This window comes from Lethenteron reissneri, chromosome 42 (assembly GCF_015708825.2).
Source record: "Lethenteron reissneri isolate LAM-NWPU_2019-01 chromosome 42, ASM1570882v1, whole genome shotgun sequence".
NCBI lineage: Eukaryota > Metazoa > Chordata > Hyperoartia > Petromyzontiformes > Petromyzontidae > Lethenteron > Lethenteron reissneri.
Genome location: NC_083820.1, coordinates 7,389,456 through 7,408,621, shown reverse-complemented (window position 1 = coordinate 7,408,621; position 19,166 = coordinate 7,389,456). Strand labels below are relative to the sequence as shown.

The following is a 19,166-nucleotide window of genomic DNA, read 5'->3' as shown; positions in this document are numbered from 1 at the left end:
ATGTGATGGCGAAGCCGCACCGTGCCCCTATCCTACGTCACCGCGGCGCGCGTGCCAGACTAGGTGCACCTTGAAGCAATACACACGTCGATACAAACACACGCTTGCACATTCTAAACACACATTCTGAGACGCGCAAAGATCACCCCGCGTAGCCTGCAACAGACTGTTGGGGCAAGTGCCACTGACACAACTTGACACAACTTGACACACTGACACACACTGACACACACTGACACAGCTTGACACACTGACACACTGACACACTGACACAGCTTGGCACAACTTGTGACACGCAGGGCCCCGTGTGTTTGACACTCGCAAGGGCCACGGACGCCGCAGCTGCTCACGACGACGACTACGAGGCAATGAATCTCGACTTGGAGCTTTCGTAATTATATAAATACCGCTGCGATAAAGAAGCGAAGTGGATGGTATTGTTTGTGTGTCTGTGCGTGTCGCCCTGGCTGACCGAGGCGCGAAGGCGTTTGGCGACGAGGAGTGAAAGTTGGCACTGATTATCGCTTCCACACGGCCACAGCGGGGAGCGCAGCCGACTTAACAAAGACAAAGATCCACTACACCTCCCACACACACACAGACACACACACACACACGTACACACAGCCACACACACACACACAGCCACACACACAGCCGCACACACGCACAGCCACACACACAGCCACACACACAGCCACACACACACACAGCCACACACACAGCCACACACACAGCCAAACACACATTGCCACACACACACAGCCACACACATACACACACAGCCACCTACACACACAGCCACCTACACACACACAGCCACACACACACATCCACATACACACACACAGACACACACAGCCACCTACACACACACAGCCACACACATAGAGCCACATACACTTCGAGAAGCGATCGCAAGCGCCCCAATTAGCAAATGAAGCGGCGAGCAAACCTAGACGGGGTTCACGCAGCACGGAGAGGCGTGCAGCGTTAAGCGATTGTGGTGTCACCAGGTGTGTGACTGTGTGTGTGTGTCTGCTCGCGAGTGTGTGTGTCTGTGTGTGTTATTGTCTGTGTGTGTGTGTGTGTGCATCCGTGGGTGAGCGGTAGTGTAGCGGTTAGCGCGTTCCGCAACGGACCCAGCGACCAGAGTTCGACGATTATCTGAACCGGTCCTGGGTCGCCCCTAGATCGACTCAGCCTCAAATGAGTTACTGGTGCCAAGCTGTAAACGTCGGCATTGGGGAGAGACAAAAGCGGCCGGGAGTGGTGTTGGCTCGTTGGCCACCCACCCCCTCGTGTGCAGTGCTGACCTTCATAGGTGCTCGCTAACAGCACTTGCTCAAAAAGTATGTTAAGGCTGTAAGGGGGGTCTACGTCTATCATCTGTACGTAGCGTGGTGGGGGAAGAGCCACCGTGTAGCATAGGTGCCAACTAATCTGCACCGGTCTTGTGCCCACACTAGGCGAGTCCTAAACGTACACAGCACAATGTTGTTGACCAGGTCGAAAATAGTGCCCGATTAGTGCGGCTAAGATTATTGCAGTGATGGATAAATATGTTACGGGGCTTCGTGCGAGCGGGTTTATTGTGAAGTGAAGTCGCGGGCCGCGTGAAGCGAAGGAATGAAACCGCGAGTTCAGGTAGGGCGCGCCAGACGCGGGCAGGGTGCTGGGGATGGATGGGAGGGAGTAGGCCTCGGCAAGGTAAGGTAATTGTACCCTTTTTACCGGGTAAAATGGTAAAGCTAAAGGGTAAAGATGTCGACATGCCAAGGGGTAAGGGTAAAGGGTAGGGTAAAAGGTAGGCTCGTTGCTTTTTACCTTACCTGCTAAAGGGTAAAGGGTAGGGTAGAGTGATTGTATTGTGGTAAGGTAAAGGTAGGCTCGTTGTTTTTACACTTTTACCTTACCTTGCCGAGGCGTAGGAGGGAGGCTGGCTGTGGTGGGGGGGAGGCTATAAGTTGGGGGAGGGTACCCCCCCCGTCCACCGCACGAACCGGCATCAGCCGCACTTAATTAGATGCCGCTGTGAAACGACGCATGGCCATTTCCATCGCTGCGCGGTCTTTGAACGAACATTTCAAACGCCCCGAAAATGAAATGTACGTTAATATTACAACCGAGAAGAGTCGGGTGGAAGATGAGGGGGGGGGGGTGCGAGATGTGGGTGGGGGGGGGGCTTAGAAGGGGGGTGACGGTAGAGAGAGAGGGGGGACAGAGGGGAGGGAGAGTCGTGCAATTTGCATGCGGTAATAATGAGGCGAGCGAGGGGAACAGCGACTCCGTTCGAGACGATTACTGCGGCGCGCGCTGCCGGGTCGGTGCGAGTGAGTGGGGAGGTGTGTGTGGGGAGTGGGAGAGTGTGGGAGTGTGTGTGTGGGGAGTGGGAGAGTGTGTGTGTGTGGAGTGGGAGAGTGAGTGTGTGGGAGAGTGGGAGAGTGAGTGTGTGGGAGAGTGAGTAGGGAGTGGGAGAGTGTGTATGTGGGAGAGTGTGTGGGGGAGTGAGTGTGTGTGGAGTGGGAGAGTGAGTGGGGAGTGGGAGAGTGTGTGTGTGGGGGAGTGAGTGTGTGGGGGAGTGAGTGTGTGGGGGTGTGTGTGTGGGGGAGAGTGTGTGTGGGGGAGTGAGTGGGGAGTGGGAGAGTGAGTGCGTGTGGGAGAGTTGTGGGGAGCAGTAGTGTCGCGGTTAGCGCGCTGCGCTATGAACCCGGCTAACCGGGTTCGATTCACGCTCACGGCCAACACCAGTGACGATTATCTGAACCGGTCCTGGGCCTCCCCTAGGTGGATTCAGTCTGAAATGAGTACCTGGTGCGATGTGTAAACATCGCCACTGGGGAGCCAAAGGCCGTCGGGCGTGGTGCTGGCCACCCACCCCCTGCGTGCCGTACCGGCCTTCATAGGTGATCGCTAACAGTACTTGCCTCCAAACGCTCCTCTAGACGACACAGGTGGTGTTTGTGTTCGCGTGTGTTGCCATTTCACCGTCCCCATTTAAACATCGCACCTGCCTGGGGGGGTGAGGTGGATATTCTACGTCGTCAAACACTCCACCCCCTCAACTACCACCCCCACGGATGTAATGTGGCAGTCGTGTAGAGAGTGAAGTTTGTGCCCCAAAACCCTCGGGGGACATTACGCACGTGGCCAGCTCCGGTTTGGCAGCAGAGACCTCGTTCTGCGAACTGGCGGCACGAGCGGGTGCCAGTTGCGTTCCGTCGGTAACGACCGCGTGGAAGTTGCCCGTTTTAAGGCCGAGTCGATCTACAGAGAGGTTCCCGGGCCGAGTTTAGATAATACAAAATAATAATAAAACGTCGCCGATCCATAATAAAGGTTTTCTATAGGGTTAGATCGTGTCAATGTATAAGTGTGTCGTTCAAACCCGCCACCACCCGACACGGCCCAACTAGTAAGGGGTTGTCACGTCAACAGAACGTGGCCAATTCGTCACGGAACGAAAGACACCCGCTCGATACAATTCGCAATTCGACGCGTTCTGTTCACGTGACAACCCTTACCAGTTGGCTGTGTCGGGTGGTGGCGGGTTTGAACGACACATTCATATATTTACGCGATCTAACCCCCAAAAAAAACCTTCTATTATGGGTTATATAGGGTCGCGAAAGCCTGCCACGTGTTAAACCCGTCACCGAGAATCGAATTCGAGTCGCCGGGTTCGTGGCGCACTGCGTTACAACCCAGCGGTTCGGCAGAACCCAAGAGAACAAGCAGATGCCAACTTGTTTTTCTAATTTGGTGATTTTAAAAATAAGTATAATAACACACCGCATTTCAAGAGCCGCAATGCCTCGTGGCTAATCACGCCACGAGGCAGTCGTTGAAGAGCCGCCGCTTGCCTATCCTCCTGCGCTAACCACTTGCGCCACCGCTCGCAAACACAGACACACGCACGTGTTTGTGTGTGTGTCTGTACGCGTGGGTGTGTGGGGAGCGGTAGTGTAGTAACGGTTAAACGCTGCGCTACGAACCCGGCGACCCGAGTTCGATTTCCGCTCGCGGCCAACACCGGTGACGATTACCTGAACCGGTACTTGGGCCTCCCCTAGGTCGACACAGTCTCAAATGAGTAGCTGGTGCGATATGTAAACATCGCGGCTGGGGAGACAAAGACGGCCGGGCGTGGTGTTGGCCAGCCACCTCTTCGTGTGGCGTGCCGACCTTTATAGATGTTTGCTAACAGCACTTGCCCCTACAGTCGGTTAAGGCTATACGGGGGGTCTTTGTGATTGTGTTGTTTAGGTTGGTGCGCGTGTTTTGTTTACTTGTTTGGGGGGTTTTTGTTTGTCTGCGAGTCGCGTGGGACCCGCATTTGCGTATTAACATCGCAGACACGCACGCGCGCGCCTGTGTGTGTGTCAGTGCGCGTGTGTGTGGGGGAGCGGTGGCGCAGTGGTTAGCGCGCTGCGCTACTAACCCGTGGTCGATTCCGGCTCACGGCCACCCACACCAGCGACGATCATATAATTATCTGACCGAGTCTTGGGCCTCCCCTAGGTCGACTCAGCCTTTATTGAGTACCCGGTGCAGTGTGGACACAGGGATGGTGCTGGCCACCAACCCCCTCGTGTTTTGTGCCGGCCTTCCCAGCACTTGCCCCAAACCTCCTGGCAGGCTATACGGAAGATCTTTGTTTTGTTGTGTTAATGGTTAACGCATTCCGCTACGAACCCGGCAACGATCCCAGTTCGCTTCCCGCTCACGGCCCGCGCTAGTGACGAATATTAACCGGTGCCGGAATCTCCTCTGGGTCGACTCAGCCTTAAAAAAGATGCAATACCTGCTGTGGCGTCGATTAAAACAAAACCAGCCACGGGGATACAAAATGCGGGCGTCGTGTGCCGCCCGTGCAGCGCCGCAACCTTCACACGCGCTTCTCGTCGCCAGCACTTGTTTCAACGCTCCGTTGAGGCTACACGGGGAATCTTTGTCTTTGTGTGGCGTGTGGTGTGTGGCGCGCGCGCGTGTTCTTTGGATCTGTGCCCAGCAACAGATGCGTCCTTAAGTGGCTGCGCCGGGCGCGAGTGGGAGAAGCCACGAGCGGACGGATCCAGTTTAAATATTAAAGGAGTTTTGGAGGAGCGAACGAGTCTCGGGCGAGCCGTTTACCGAATGTGTTTGGGCAACGATTTTGATCACCACCACCACCACCGCCGCCGCCGCCAACACCCCCACCACCACCACTCTCCAACACCCCCCCCCCCCATATCCCCCTAGCCCCTCTCCCCTCCTATCCCCCCCCTCCCTTGCCTCCGAGCTCCAGCCACCGTTTCACATCATTCTCCTTCCCTACTTCTGCAACATCTCTCCCTCTCTCCCTCTCTCCCCGTTGCTTTCCCTGACGCATCAAGCGCACGATGATGCCGTGCCTGGGTCTACAGTCGCTTACGACCTTCGCTGTTGCTGCTGATGATGATGATGCTGCTGCTGATGTTGCTGATGATGATGTTGCTGCTGCTGCAGATGATGATGATGCTGCTGATGTTGCTGCTGCTGATGTTGCTTCTGCTGCTGATGACGATGCTGCTGATGATGATGCTGCTGTTGATGCTGCTGATGCTGATGTTGCTGCTGCTGTTGCTGCTGCTGATGTTGCTGCTGCTGATGATGCTGCTGCTGCTGTTGCTGCTGCTGTTGCTGCTACTGATATTGCTGCTGCTGCTGCCTCCGTTATAAGTTCAAAATCAGAATATCTATTAATCCTGGAGGAATCCGATGAGCTATGAAGCTTTTTGGTTTTTAAATCACAGACGTCCCAGTAGGAACGGCTCAGAACGTTACAAGAACAAACGAGTTTTGGTGTGGTTGGTGATCGCGCTCGGTGTGTGTGGTAGGTGAGTGTACCTGGGAGTGAGGGTGCGTGTGGTAGGTTAGTGAGTCAAATGCACAAGCCGCAGTACGTGTCGCGATTGAGGCCACGCAAGCCAGCACTGTGGACCGTATGCTAAACCCCCCCTGGAGACGCAGAGAGAGAGAGAGAGGCCCGCAGAGTGACACTGAGACCCGTAGGCGCACGAGGAGACACCGGGAGATGCATTCAAGGCGAGCCACAGTAATGCGACTGTAGCCACGCGACACGAACTGTGGGCCACATCGTCAAACACTGTGGTCGTGATGGTGGTGATGGTGGTGATGATGGTGGTGGTGATGGTGGTGGTGATGGTGGTGTTGGTGGTGGTGATGGTAGTGGTGATGGTGGTGTTGGTGGTGATGGTGGTAGTGATGGTGGTGTTGGTGGTGATGGTGGTGTTGGTGGTGATGGTGGTGGTGATGGTGGTTTGGTACAGATATAATGGGAGGCTGATCGACGCCCGGGTGCGATCAAGGGGTGGCTCCCTATTGGTCAACCACGTTATGTATGCCGATGATTTGGTAATAGCTGCTCATTCAGAAGAGGAGTTGGAGGCGCTGCTGCTGAGACTGGAGCGTGCCACTAAGAGGTGGGGCCTTACCATCAGCCCCACCAAAACCAAGCACCTGCCTGGGTATTTTGTACCATCGGACACTCCACCCCCACAACTCCCAATTGGTGATGGGGCAGTTGTGGAGAGAGTGGAGAGTTTCCCATACCTGGGCAGTATGCTTATGACCGGCTCCAGTCTATCAGCAGAGGTCTCACTCCGAATCAGTCGAGCGGCAATATCTTTTCATCGGTTGCGTAACGCTGTGTGGAAGCTACCTGGTCTGTCGCTCCGCACGAAGCTTCAGGTCTTCTCGGCCACGGTCATTCCCTCCCTTCTCTACGCTTGCGAGACGTGGACCCCCCTGGTGGAGCATCTTCGCCGGTTGGAAACATTTAGGCTGGCCTGCCTACGATCCATCCTGGGTTTAACCAGGCTGGATTGTGTGAGGAGCTCACAAATCCTTGAAAGATCTGGGCAAAGTCCCATCAGTGAGCTCCTCCGGCAGGCAAGGCTGCGTTGGCTGGGTCATGTAGCCCGCATGCCCAGCCACCGCATGCCTAAACAGCTTTTGTTCGGCCGGATCGAGGGGGCTAGACGGGCGCGGCACGGGCTGGAGAAGAGATGGAGTGATGTGGTACAGGAGGACGTGGAGCTGAGTGGACTTGCCGATGACTGGTACCAGCGGTGTCAAGATCGGCCTCAGTGGAGGAGGCTCGTGAAGGACGCTACTGGGCAGTTGGAGGCAGTCGCCCTCCAACAACAACGGAGGGCGGAGGAGCGACGCTCACAACAACGAGCGGAGCGCCGGGTGGCTAAAGCACAGCAAGTTGGCACAGTAGGGGGCACAGGTGGTGCATCAGCCAGTCATCTCGGTCATCTCGGTCAGTCGACCAGTGGCACCTGGGTCTGCCCCGTGACCTCCTGCCAGCGGGCTTTCGACACTTCACGTGGCCTCAAGGTGCACTTGGCCTGGCACAAGCATCGTGGTGACGTCACCGCCACTTAGTAGCGAATGGCGGTTGTTGTTGTTGTTGTTGATGGTGGTGGTGATGGTGGTGGTGATGTTACCATCACGGCCACCTCCGTCTCCCCAATTTGCCGAAGCTGCTGGACCTGACCCCCGGACCATCTTTGTCTCTCCCACCCCCTCCCCCCCGAATTTTGTTACACGCACACAAATACGCGTCGTCGTCATCATCGTCATCATCATCGTCATCATCATTGTCGTCGTCATCATCGTCATCATCGTCATAATCATCATCATCGTCGTCATCATCATTATCATGGTCGTCATCACCATCGTCATCATCATCATTATCATGGTCGTCATCACCATCGTCATCATCATCATCATCATAATCGTCATCATCATCGTCATCATCATCGTCGTCATCATCATTGTCGTCATCATCATCGTCGTCATCATCATTGTCACCATCATCATCATCGTCGTCATCGTCGTCCGCGTGTGGCGCGGCAGGCGAGGCGATCCACCTGGCGCGAGACTTCGGCTACGTGAGCGAGACGGAGTTCCCCGCCAAGGCGGCCGCCGAGTATCTCACGCGGCAGAACACGGACCCCGGAGACCTCCACGGGCGGAAGAGCATGCTGCTCGCCACCAAGTGGGTGCTGAGGCCCCCACCCCCACCCGGACCCCCCCCCACCACCCCGGACCCCCCCAACCCCACCCGGACTCCCCCCCCGGACCCCCCCCCACCCCACCCGGACTCCCCCCCCGGACCCCCCCCACCCCACCCGGACTCCCCCCTTACCCCCCCCCGGACCCCCCCCCCAACTTCACCCGGACTCCCCCCCCGGACCCCCCCCCCAACCTCACCCGGACTCCCCCCCAGACCCCCCCACCCCACCCGGACTCCCCCCTTACCCCCCCCGGACTCTCCCTTTACCCCCCCGGACCCCTCCACCCCCCCCGGACCCCCCCCTACCCCATCTGGACTCCCCCCCCACCTTGCTACTACATGTGTGTAGTAGCTACTACATATGTGTAGTAGCTACTACACATATGTAGTAGCTACGGGCTCCGCACTTTCAAGGGCCCCGCGCTAAATGCTGTCAAGCTATCAATTACGGTTCAGTGATTCTGCACTCGCTTTATTACTATAGTACTATACCGCCTTCAACTTTTACGAACGACTGGGTGTTTAAGGTTAACGATTTGTCGTATTATCTGGCTGTATAGCAAATGCAAAAATACAATTACTTTACTATGCCAGTAAAAAAAATGGTGTTTTAATATTTAAGTGTTGTTATAAATTTAGGGCCCCCTTATAACATATGCTGCAGGCCCCGTACTCAGCTTAATCCGGCACTATAACCCGAATGCCTTAACCCATCCACACGCTAACCCCCCCGACCCCCGCCTAATTAGCATGTGCGCAAGTAAGTAAATTAACACATTTGTGGATAAATAAGTAAATAAGCAAACACGCTGCAAATACGGGGGGAGAGGGGGTGTGGGTGAAAGACCTGGGAATGATTTGTTTACAAATCTAACACGTCGTCACGTCGTTGTGTGTGTTTTTTAAATGCACGTGATGTTAACGCAAAGCCCTCATTAACAGGCGGCGTTAGGAGGGTCCCATTAGATTACACAGCGGGCTCGTCACATCGGGACGCGTGGTTAGTGTACGTGTGTGTGTGTATGTGTGTGTATGTTTGTGTACGTGTGTGTTTGTGTGTTTGTGTGTGTATGTGTGTATGTGTGTTTGTGTATGTGTGTGTATGTGTGTTTGTGTGTTTGTGTGTGTATGTGTGTATGTGTGTTTGTGTGTGTATGTGTGTATGTGTGTTGTGTGTGTATGTGTGTATGTGTGTTTGTGTGTGTATGTATGTGTATGTGTGTATGTGTGTTTGTGTGTGTATGTGTGTATGTGTGTTTGTGTGTGTAGGTGTGTATGTGTGTTTGTGTGTGTATGTGTGTGTATGTGTGTATGTGTGTGTATGTGTGTATGTGTGTTTGTGTGTGTATGTATGTGTATGTGTGTATGTGTGTTTGTGTGTGTAGGTGTGTATGTGTGTTTGTGTGTGTATGTGTGTTTGTGTGTGTATGTGTTTATGTGTAGCGGTTAGCGCTGCGCTGCGCTACGAAACTGGCGACCCGAGTTTGATTCCCGCTCACGGACAACACCATTGACGATTATCTCAACCGGTCCTGGGCCTCCCCTAGGTCGACTCAGCTTCAAATGAGTACCCGGTGCGGTGTGTAAACATCGCCACTGGGGAGACAAAGGCGGCCGGGCGTGGTGTTGGCCACCCACCCCCTCGTGTGCCGTGCTGGCCTTTATAGATGCTCGCAGACAGCACTTGCCCTAACAGTCTGTTCAGGCTATACGGGGGATCTTTGTCGTTTGTGTGTGTTTGTGTGGGTAGCGGTGGAGCAGTGGTTAGCGCACCGCGCACCGAATCGGGTCGCCCCGAGTTCGATTCCCGCTCACTACCAACAGCACCAGTGAGGTTTATCTGACTGAACCGATCCTGGGCCTCCCCTACGTCGACTCAGCCTCAAATGAGTGCCTGGTGCGATGCCAAACCACCGCCACTCGGGAGACAAAAGGTGGCCGGCGGTGGTGCTGCACTTGCCCTCAGCCGCCTGTTAAAGGCTACGCGGGGGATCTTTGTCTTTGTGTACCCTCCTGGTGACACCACTCCCCATTGTTCGCCCTCTGTTGACCTCAGCATCGCTCGCGATCGACTCTCGCCGGCCACCACTCCCACAACCACCAGGGCCACAACAGCCACCCCATTCCGCTCCCATCACCTCCCCTCCCCCCACCACCTATAGCCCCACCACCTCTCTTTTTAAACCCAACCCCCCCCACCACCCACAGGCAGTCAAACTCCCAAGTAAGCGCTAAGTTAATGACCTTGCAAATTGGCTGGGAGGGAGCCTGTGAGTGTTTCTTAAAGGGCACGCCATTTCGTACGCCTGCGCGCGTGTGTGTGCGTGTGCGTGTTGTGTGTTAATAGCGGGAGCGGTGGCGCATCGGTTAGCGCGCTTCGCTAGGAACCCGGCGAACCTGAGTTCGATTCCCGTTCATGGTCACCACCAGTGACGGTTATCTGAACCGGTCTTGGACCTCCGCTGGGTCTAATCAACTTGAAAAGGGTTCCCCCATAGATCGACTCGTTCTCAATTGAGTAGCTGCTGCGGTGTATAAACGTCGCCACTAGGGAGACAAAGGCGGCTGGGTGTGGTGTTGGCCACCCACCCCCTCGTGTAGCGTTTCAAACCCACGTGTGTGTAGGTTTGAACGCGTTGCGTGTATCTAGTTTAATCTGACATCCCGCGACGTTTCTTGCGATCAACCACAACCGCCATCCAGTGCTCCCATTTAACCCTCCCCCTCTCTCTCCCAGATACCCCCCCCCTCGTCCCCCAACTCCAAAGACAAAGATCCCCCGTACAGCCTTTGACATACTGTTGGGGCAAGTGCTGTTAGGGCAGATTCGGCACACGATGGTGTGGTGTGGCTCGAACAATGCCCGACCGCCTCTGTCTCCACAACGCTGATGTGTTATAACACACCGCGACATTTGAGGCTGAGTGGACCTAGGGGAGCCACCGAACCCATCACCTGCCCCCGGGAGCGGTTACAATATGCGCCACTGTTTATTGATTCGTAGACTGGAATCGAACTTGCGTCGCCGCGTTCGTGGGGCAGTTCAAAGCTAACCACTACTCTACCGCCCCCCCCCCCCCCCCCACAATAAAACATTAAAACAAAGATCCTCCGTGTAGCCTTAACAGACTTTTGGGGCAAGTGGTGTTAGCGAGGACCTATGAAGGCCGGCACGGCACACGAGGGGGTGGGTGGCCAGCAACCACGCCCGGCCGCCTTTGTCTCTCCAGTGGCGATGTTTTACACACCGCCACCAGGTACTCATTTGAGGCCGAGTCGATCTAGGCGAGACACAGAAGCGGTTCAGATGCTCGTCACCGGTGTTGACCGTGAGCGGGAATCGAACTCGGGTGGCCGGGTTCATAGCGCATCGCGCTAACCTCGACACTACCGCCCCCCCCCCTCCTGCAGTGCACTCAAACTCGCACATATCGCCGGTAGAGCTAATGGCCTTGCAAATTGGCTGGATGGGGGGGGGGGGGGCTGTGAATGAGTTTCTTAAAGAGCAGCGCAGTCGCAGTAACGTGGCGTGTTTGTATCCACCAAGACAGAGGCAAAGTTCCCCCGAATAGCCTGAACAGACAGCTGTTAGCGAGCAGCAACGATCCCCCGAATAGCCTGAACAGACAGCTGTTAGCGAGCAGCAAGTATGAGGACCGCCATGGCACCCCAAGGGCGTGAGTGGCCATCATCATGCCCGGCCGTCTTTGTCTCCCGCGTGGCACGCTCAACACAAGACTGAGATCCCACGTATAGCCTTAACAGACTCTTGGGACAAGTACTATTAGCGAGCGCCTATGGAGGCCTGGCACGGCACATGGAAGTGTGGGTGGCCAGCACCACGCCCTGTGGTGAGGTTTACACACCGCAACAGGTACTCATTTGAGGCTGAGTCGACCTAGAAGCGGTGGGGAGGTGGGGGGGTGGCCGAGGACCGGTTCAGATAATCGTCACGGGTTGGTGGCCCGTGAGCGTGAGTCGAACTCGGGTGGGCAGGTTTCGTAGCGCAGCACGCTAACCGCTGCACCACCGCTCCCCCCGGCTCAACAAACACGCAAACGCACACCCGTCTCATGCCATTGCTGGCTGCATGCTTGTGAGCTATCGCCGCATATATTATCGCTGACAGCGGCACCTTGCCTGACTTGTTGTTCGTGCCAAAAAAACTGCGATGATGATGATGCTGCTGCTGCTTTTTTTGTGTGTGGAAATACTCCCCCGCCATATCTCTCCATCCCACCACCCACTCTTCTCTCGCTCTCTCGCCCTCTCGCTCTCACTCCGGGTGGCATTGAGTCTACAATTTAGCCTGATTTAGACAAACTGCGAATTGAATTATTTAATTTCAGTGTGTTTGGCATTTAGCCCCTCAAACGTATTGCTTGCCGTGGGCGGCTCGAGACGAGAATGCCATTGCGTGTGTGCGCGGAGCGCCGGGTGGCTAAAGCACAGCAAGTTGGCACAGTAGGGGGGGGCACAGGTGGTGCATCGGGTCAGTCATCTCGGTCAGTCGACCCGTGGCACCTGCCTGGTCTGCCCCGTGACCTCCTGCCACCGGCGGGCGTTCGACACTTCACGTGGCCTCAACGTGCACCTAGCCTGGTACAAGCGCCGTGGCGAGGTCACCGCCACTTAGTGGCGAATGGCTGTTGTTGTTGTTTGTGTGTGTCTGCCTCGGTGTGTCTTGGGGAGCGGTAGCGTAGTGGCGAGTGCGGCAACCCGAGTTCAATTCCCGCTCACGGCCACCACCAACACCAGCAGTGACGATTATCTGAACCGTTCCTGGGCCTCCAGTCCTAGGTCGACTCAGCCTAAAATGAATACCTGGTGCGATGTGGAAATATCGTCACACAGAAGATGGTCGGGCGAGCGTGGTGCTGACCACCCACCCTCTTGCGTGACGTGCGTGCCTTCATAGGTGCTCTTCCCGAACATCACTTGCCCCGAAAGTCTGGCAGAGCTATACGGGGGATCTTTGTCTTTGGTTTTGTCTGCTTCAGAGTATGTTGGGGAGCGGTAGCGTAGCGGCGAGTGCTGCATCTCGAGTTAAATTCCCGCTCACGGCCACCACCAACGCCGGCGACGATTATCTGAACAGGTCCTGGGCCTCCCCTAGGTTGGCTCAGCCACAAATGAGTACCTGGTGTAGTGTGTATAAACAGCGTTACTATTGGAGACAAATGTGGCTGGGCGTGGTGCTGGAAACCCACCCACCCTCTCGTGTGCCGTGCCGGCCTTAATAGGCGCTACTCCATTGGAACCTCATCATTGGAACCTCATTTGGCAGTAAAAAATATGATAATTGTTTTTTTACCCTTCTATCTGGCAACAAAACTGACACCTTTTTTTACAAGGAGTCATGTTTGCATAGACCACAATACCTGCAGTCATAATGCAAACAAAAAACATAACTCTGATAATGTATGCACTGTCCTTGAAGTTGATTGGTCCACACCCGAGGTGCTACTCGCTAACGGCACTTGCCCCAACGGCCTGTCCTGGTTATACGGGGGATCTGTGTCATTGTGTCTCAGCCTGCCTCGTCTTTTGGGTAATGTATTGTTGATGTATTATTATGATTCTATGCTGTACGTGTGAATGGATTTGTTTTCAAATGAGTGTATAAAAATGTCTGCACCAGACCCACACCTCTTGCCCCCCCCCCCCTCCCATCCCAGGGGTCACGTTCTTGGGATCTGTACGATTAACACCATCCTCGCTTCTCTTGTCATCACTTCTTTTGTGTTATGCAATTAACAATGATTCATTTACTTATTTATCTGTTGAATGTGTTTGTTTCCTTATTATGTTGTTGTTGTTGTTTAAAGCACAGTTACTAAACGCAGGTCCCAGTGGCCCAGCATTGTCAAACAGCCAGCAACAACCAGCACTAGCCGTATTATCAGCGTTCGTAATGGGTAAGGGTTAATACGCGTGTCCTGAATTGGGGCCGCATATTTTTCGTGAGAGATTGGGGGGTGGGAGAGAGACGATAATAAGAGGAAATGTAAACTTGATTCGTGAAGAAGTAGAAAGAGACGCGGTGTGATTTGCAACGTGGTGATTGGGTGGTTGAGGGAGTGAGTGGGTGGTTGAGTGAGTGAGTGGGTGGTTGACTGAGTGGGTGGATGGGTGGATGAGTGAGTGGGTGGTTGAGTGAGTGGGTGGATGGGTGGATGAGTGAGTGAGTCGGTGGTTGAGTGAGTGGGTGGGTGGTTGAGTGAGTGAGTGGGTGGGTGGTTGTGTGAGTGGATGGGTGGGTGGATGAGTGAGTGAGTGGGTGGATGAGTGAGTGGGTGGGTGGATGAGTGAGTGAGTCGGTGGTTGAGTGAGTGAGTGGGTGGTTGAGTGAGTGAGTGAGTGGGTGGTTGAGTGAGTGGTTGGGTGGATGAGTGAATGAGTGGGTGGTTGAGTGAGTGGGTGGGTGGGTGGATGAGTGAGTGAGTGGGTGGATGAGTGAGTGGGTGGATGACTGAGTGAGTGGGTGGTTGAGTGAGTGGGTGGGCGGATGAGTGAGTGAGTCGGTGGGTTGTTAAGTGACTGGGTGGTTTAGTGAGTGAGTGGTGGTTGAGTGAGTCGGTGGGTGGATGAGTGAGTGGGTGGTTGAGTGAATGACCTTGTAGTTTATAGACATATTTAGAAGTATTTAGAAACATGCCTTTAGAGTGTTTGGCTGCTATAAATTTCCACTTAAGCCACTTTCCTGAGCTTTCATCTGTGGCCAGGTCGCTTCTGAAAAAGAGCTGTATCACTCAGTGAGCCTTACCTGGTAAAAAAAAAACAGTTACAAAATATAATAGTTAAATAGGTTGAGTGAGTGTCGGACTGAGTGTGTGGACGATTTGAGGCTATATTGGGAATCTTTGTCTCTGTAATTTGTGTCTACTCTATGTGTGTACATGTAATTGTGGTGTTTATGTGTGCGTATGTATGCACGTGCCTCTGTGTACACAGTACGTGTGTATTGGGTCGAGCGGGGGCACAGTGGTTAGCAAACCCTCCTATGCATCCGAATATCTGAGTTCGAATCCCGGCCACGGCCAACATCTGTAGCGAGTGATGCCTGAACCAGTCCACAACCCCCACTAGACCGCCTTACACGAGTGCCTGTTGCTAGTGTATGAGCATCAGCACTGGGGAGACAAAGGCGGCCGGGCTTAGCATACTGGCCTCTCCACTCCGTTGTTAGCGAGCAGCCCTTAATAGGTGCTCGCTAACAGCGATCGCCCCATGTCGCCATTCTCTTCCCGCCCCTCCACTCCCTCCCATCCCTCCCCGACAGCTCTTTCATAATCCCACATTAGCCCACGGTCACTCATTCCTCAACCCTTGCACTCCCCTGCCATCTAAATCATCCCATTATGTCATCGTATTTTAACTACGTGAAATAGGTGCTCTATAAATATATAAACATATTAAATTATATCAGTACAGTATGGTGTAACTAACTAATAAAATTTGTATTTTATTTTATCAGGTGAAGCCCACTGAACTATGTAGCTCTATTTTTCGATTTAAAGCTTTCGTGACTGCAGGGATTCATCTTCTTGGTTCTTTCGGTAAAGTCACGTAGAAGGGAAATAAAAAAATATATATTTTATTATTACGTGACTTTACCGAAAGAACCAAGAAGATATGTAGCTCTATTCTAGAAGCGACCTGGCTATTATTAATGATAGCTCAAGGAAGTGGATTACCACGTGGAAGTTTATCCCAGCCCAATACTCTAAACACACGGTGACGTTGATTCTAAATGTGGAGGGAAAAAAACCGGAGGACCCGGAGAAAAATCCACGTGACCACGGGGAGAGAGGCGCGCAAACTCTAAATATACAGCAGCAGGCGTCAGGGTCGGGATTTAACCCACGACCTCCTGTATACCAGGCGAGGTGGTTAACATCTCACCACCGTGGCCGTCCCCACGGGTTGGTCAAACAACCCCCCACAGCCGAGATAAGTCTCCAAAGACATTTCATCCAAGCAGCGGATTAACAATATTTGCTATCAATCATCAACATCATCTATTACACTGGTCAACACACTTTTTCTGGCAGAAGGTATTCCAACGGTTTTAAGGTAATTTTGGGGTGCTGATTCCAAATCTGGCATCAGTTTTTGTCCATCACATCAGGTTTTTGAGATATCAAATATTGCATTTTCAATAAAAACTGCGGAAGAAAAATATTAAATAAATGTGGATATCTACATAAAATTATATTATAAACACACTATCCTAAAAATACAGCACCATATTTTAACACTAAAGCAGTCACTGACTCGCAACAACTTGCAATCATAAGTGACAGAGTTAATTTCGGGTAAAATCAATGAAAATGGGGTATGCCGATAGCATAAAAATGAGATGTGATAGAGCAAATCTGAGATCAGATTTGGATTCAGCACCCTGAAATTAGTCTAAAACAGCTGCAAAAGTCCAGGCCAGAAAAAAAAAATTTGTTGTTGACCAGTGTTATTATTTACCTGCAAAACAAACTTCTGATTCTGAATACTTTCGCTTGGGAAATCCTTCTTTTAACCGTGACCCTGCCACCCGCACCCTCCACCCTTAACCCCCTAGACAAATCTGCAAGGAGTTTACGGAGCTGATGTCCCAGGACCGGACGCCGCTGGGCAACGCGAGGCCCCCGCCGATCCTGGAGCCCGGCGTGCAAGCCGCCCTGTCCCACTTCAGCCTCATCACGCACGGCTTCGGCGGACCCGCCATCTGTGCGGCGCTCACGGCCTTCCAGAACTACCTCACGGAGGCCCTCAAAGCCACGGACAAGCTGTACCTGAACAGCCCGCAGCAGCAGCAGCAGGGTGGAGGGAGCCCGCAGAGCAAGATCGGGAACGGAGACAAGGAGGAGAAGCGGCGGAAGTGACTGCATCTCGGTGCGAATTCGTTCGCTGGTTTTCGCGAACATTCACCTTCATTTTATTGTCAAAATTTTCTCTCATTGTTAAAATCATCCTCGTCCTCGTCTCCTCCTCCTCTGACGTTGTTGTTGTTAGTGAGAGTCACGTTCTACCTACTGCTGGATGAAAGCCTCCCCACCCCCCCCCTCCCCTACCTGACCGTGCCATCACCACAACCGCCGCCATCTCTCGTGGACCTGCAAACCCAGGCGGCGTTCGCGCTCGTGAGAGGAGTCTCACCGCTCCTCCCGTCTTTGTGCGGCGGTGACGGCTGTCGTCTCTCGGGGGGGGGGGGGGGATGGGTGAGAGGGGCGGGGGAAAGGGGGAGGGACAACAAACTAACACGCAAAAAAGAAGCTTTCCTGAAAAGTGCACTGCTCCAGGAAGGAAGAGCGTTCCAGACGGCCATCAGAAGCGCATCCTAAAGCGCGCCACGCGGTGACCGCAGTTTTCGTTCGATGGTCAGCCAAAAGCCGCCGCCGCGGCTGCTGTTGCTGCAGGGGCGACCGGAGTTCGCGTGATGATGGTTCCTGCTCCTCGACGAGACCGGCGATTCCTTGGTGTCCGCATCACTTCGTCCGCGCCAGGGCCCCCTCGCTAACGTCCCCCCACCCCCATCACCGGCGGCACGACGCTTCCGGCGTTCTGCGTGTGGAGTTTTTGGCGGCCAGGCGCGCGTCCCTCCGCCAGCCTTGCCCGCGCGATTCTCAGCCTTGCCTCGCCAAGATCTCTCTCTCTCTTGAGCCAATTTCGATGCTGCCCTTCTCGCCCACCCCCCCCCCCCCTCTTGCACCCCTCCACTGGAATCAACTTGCATCTGTACATTAAGCAGCAGTGCACGACAGAATCACACTGCACCATAGACTCAACACTACCTATAGACCCAACACTACCCATAATAGACTCAACACTGCCCATAATAGACTCAACACTGCCCATAGACTCAACACTGCCCATAGACTTACCACTGCACCATAGACTCAACACTGGCTGTAGACTCAACACTGCCCGTAGACTCAACACTGCACCATAGACTCAACACTACCCATAGACTCAGCACTGCCCATAGACTCAACACTGCCCATAGACTCAACACTGCACCATAGACTCAACACTGCACCATAGACTCAACACTGCCTATCGACTCAACACTGCACCATAGACTCAACACTACCCATAGACTCAACACTGCACCATAGACTCAACACTGCCCATAGACTCAACACTGCCCATAGACTCAACACTGCACCATAGACTCAACACTGCACCATAGACTCAACACTGCCCATAGACTCAATACTGCCCATAGACTCAACACTGCATCATAGACTCAACACTGCACCATAGACTCAACACTGCACCATAGACTCAACACTACCCATAGACTCAACACTGCACCATAGACTCAACACTGCACTATAGACTCAACACTGCACCATAGACTCAACACTGCACCATAGACTCAACACTACCCATAGACTCAACACTGCACCATAGACTCAACACTGCACTATAGACTCAACGCTGCACCATAGACTCAACACTACCCATAGACTCAACACTGCCCATAGACTCAACACTGCACCATAGACTCAACACTGCACCATAGACTCAACACTGCCCGTAGACTCAACACTGCCCATAGACTCAACACTGCCCATAGACTCAACACTGCCCATAGACTCAACACTGCACCATAGACTCAACACTGCACCATAGACTCAACACTGCACCATAGACTCAACACTGCCCATAGACTCAATACTGCCCATAGACTCAACACTGCCCATAGACTCAACACTGCACCATAGACTCAACACTGCACCATAGACTCAACACTGCCCATAGACTCAATACTGCCCATAGACTCAACACTGCCCCATAGACTCAACACTGCATCATAGACTCAACACTGCACCATAGACTCAACACTGCACTATAGACTCAACACTACCCATAGACTCAACACTACCCATAGACTCAACACTGCACTATAGACTCAACGCTGCACCATAGACTCAACACTGCATCATAGACTCAACACTACCCATAGACTCAACACTACCCATAGACTCAACACTGCACTATAGACTCAACACTGCATCATAGACTCAACACTGCATCATAGACTCAACACTGCACCATAGACTCAACACTACCCATAGACTCAACACTGCACCAT

The 19,166-nt window shown here is 53.5% G+C and overlaps 1 protein-coding gene across 1 annotated transcript in view; it reads left to right on the top strand.

Moving 5' to 3' along the window:
- The window catches only part of LOC133353028 (transcription factor AP-2-epsilon-like), a 75,370-nt gene extending 56,476 nt beyond the window's left edge, over window positions 1-18,894 (top strand). The window contains exons 6-7 of the mRNA XM_061569101.1: window positions 7,909-8,050; window positions 16,647-18,894. Coding sequence (XP_061425085.1) covers window positions 7,909-8,050; window positions 16,647-16,950 — 446 coding nt within the window. The 3' untranslated portion in view covers window positions 16,951-18,894. The remainder of the gene's footprint in view (window positions 1-7,908; window positions 8,051-16,646) is intronic.
- Window positions 18,895-19,166: the final 272 nt, after the last annotated feature.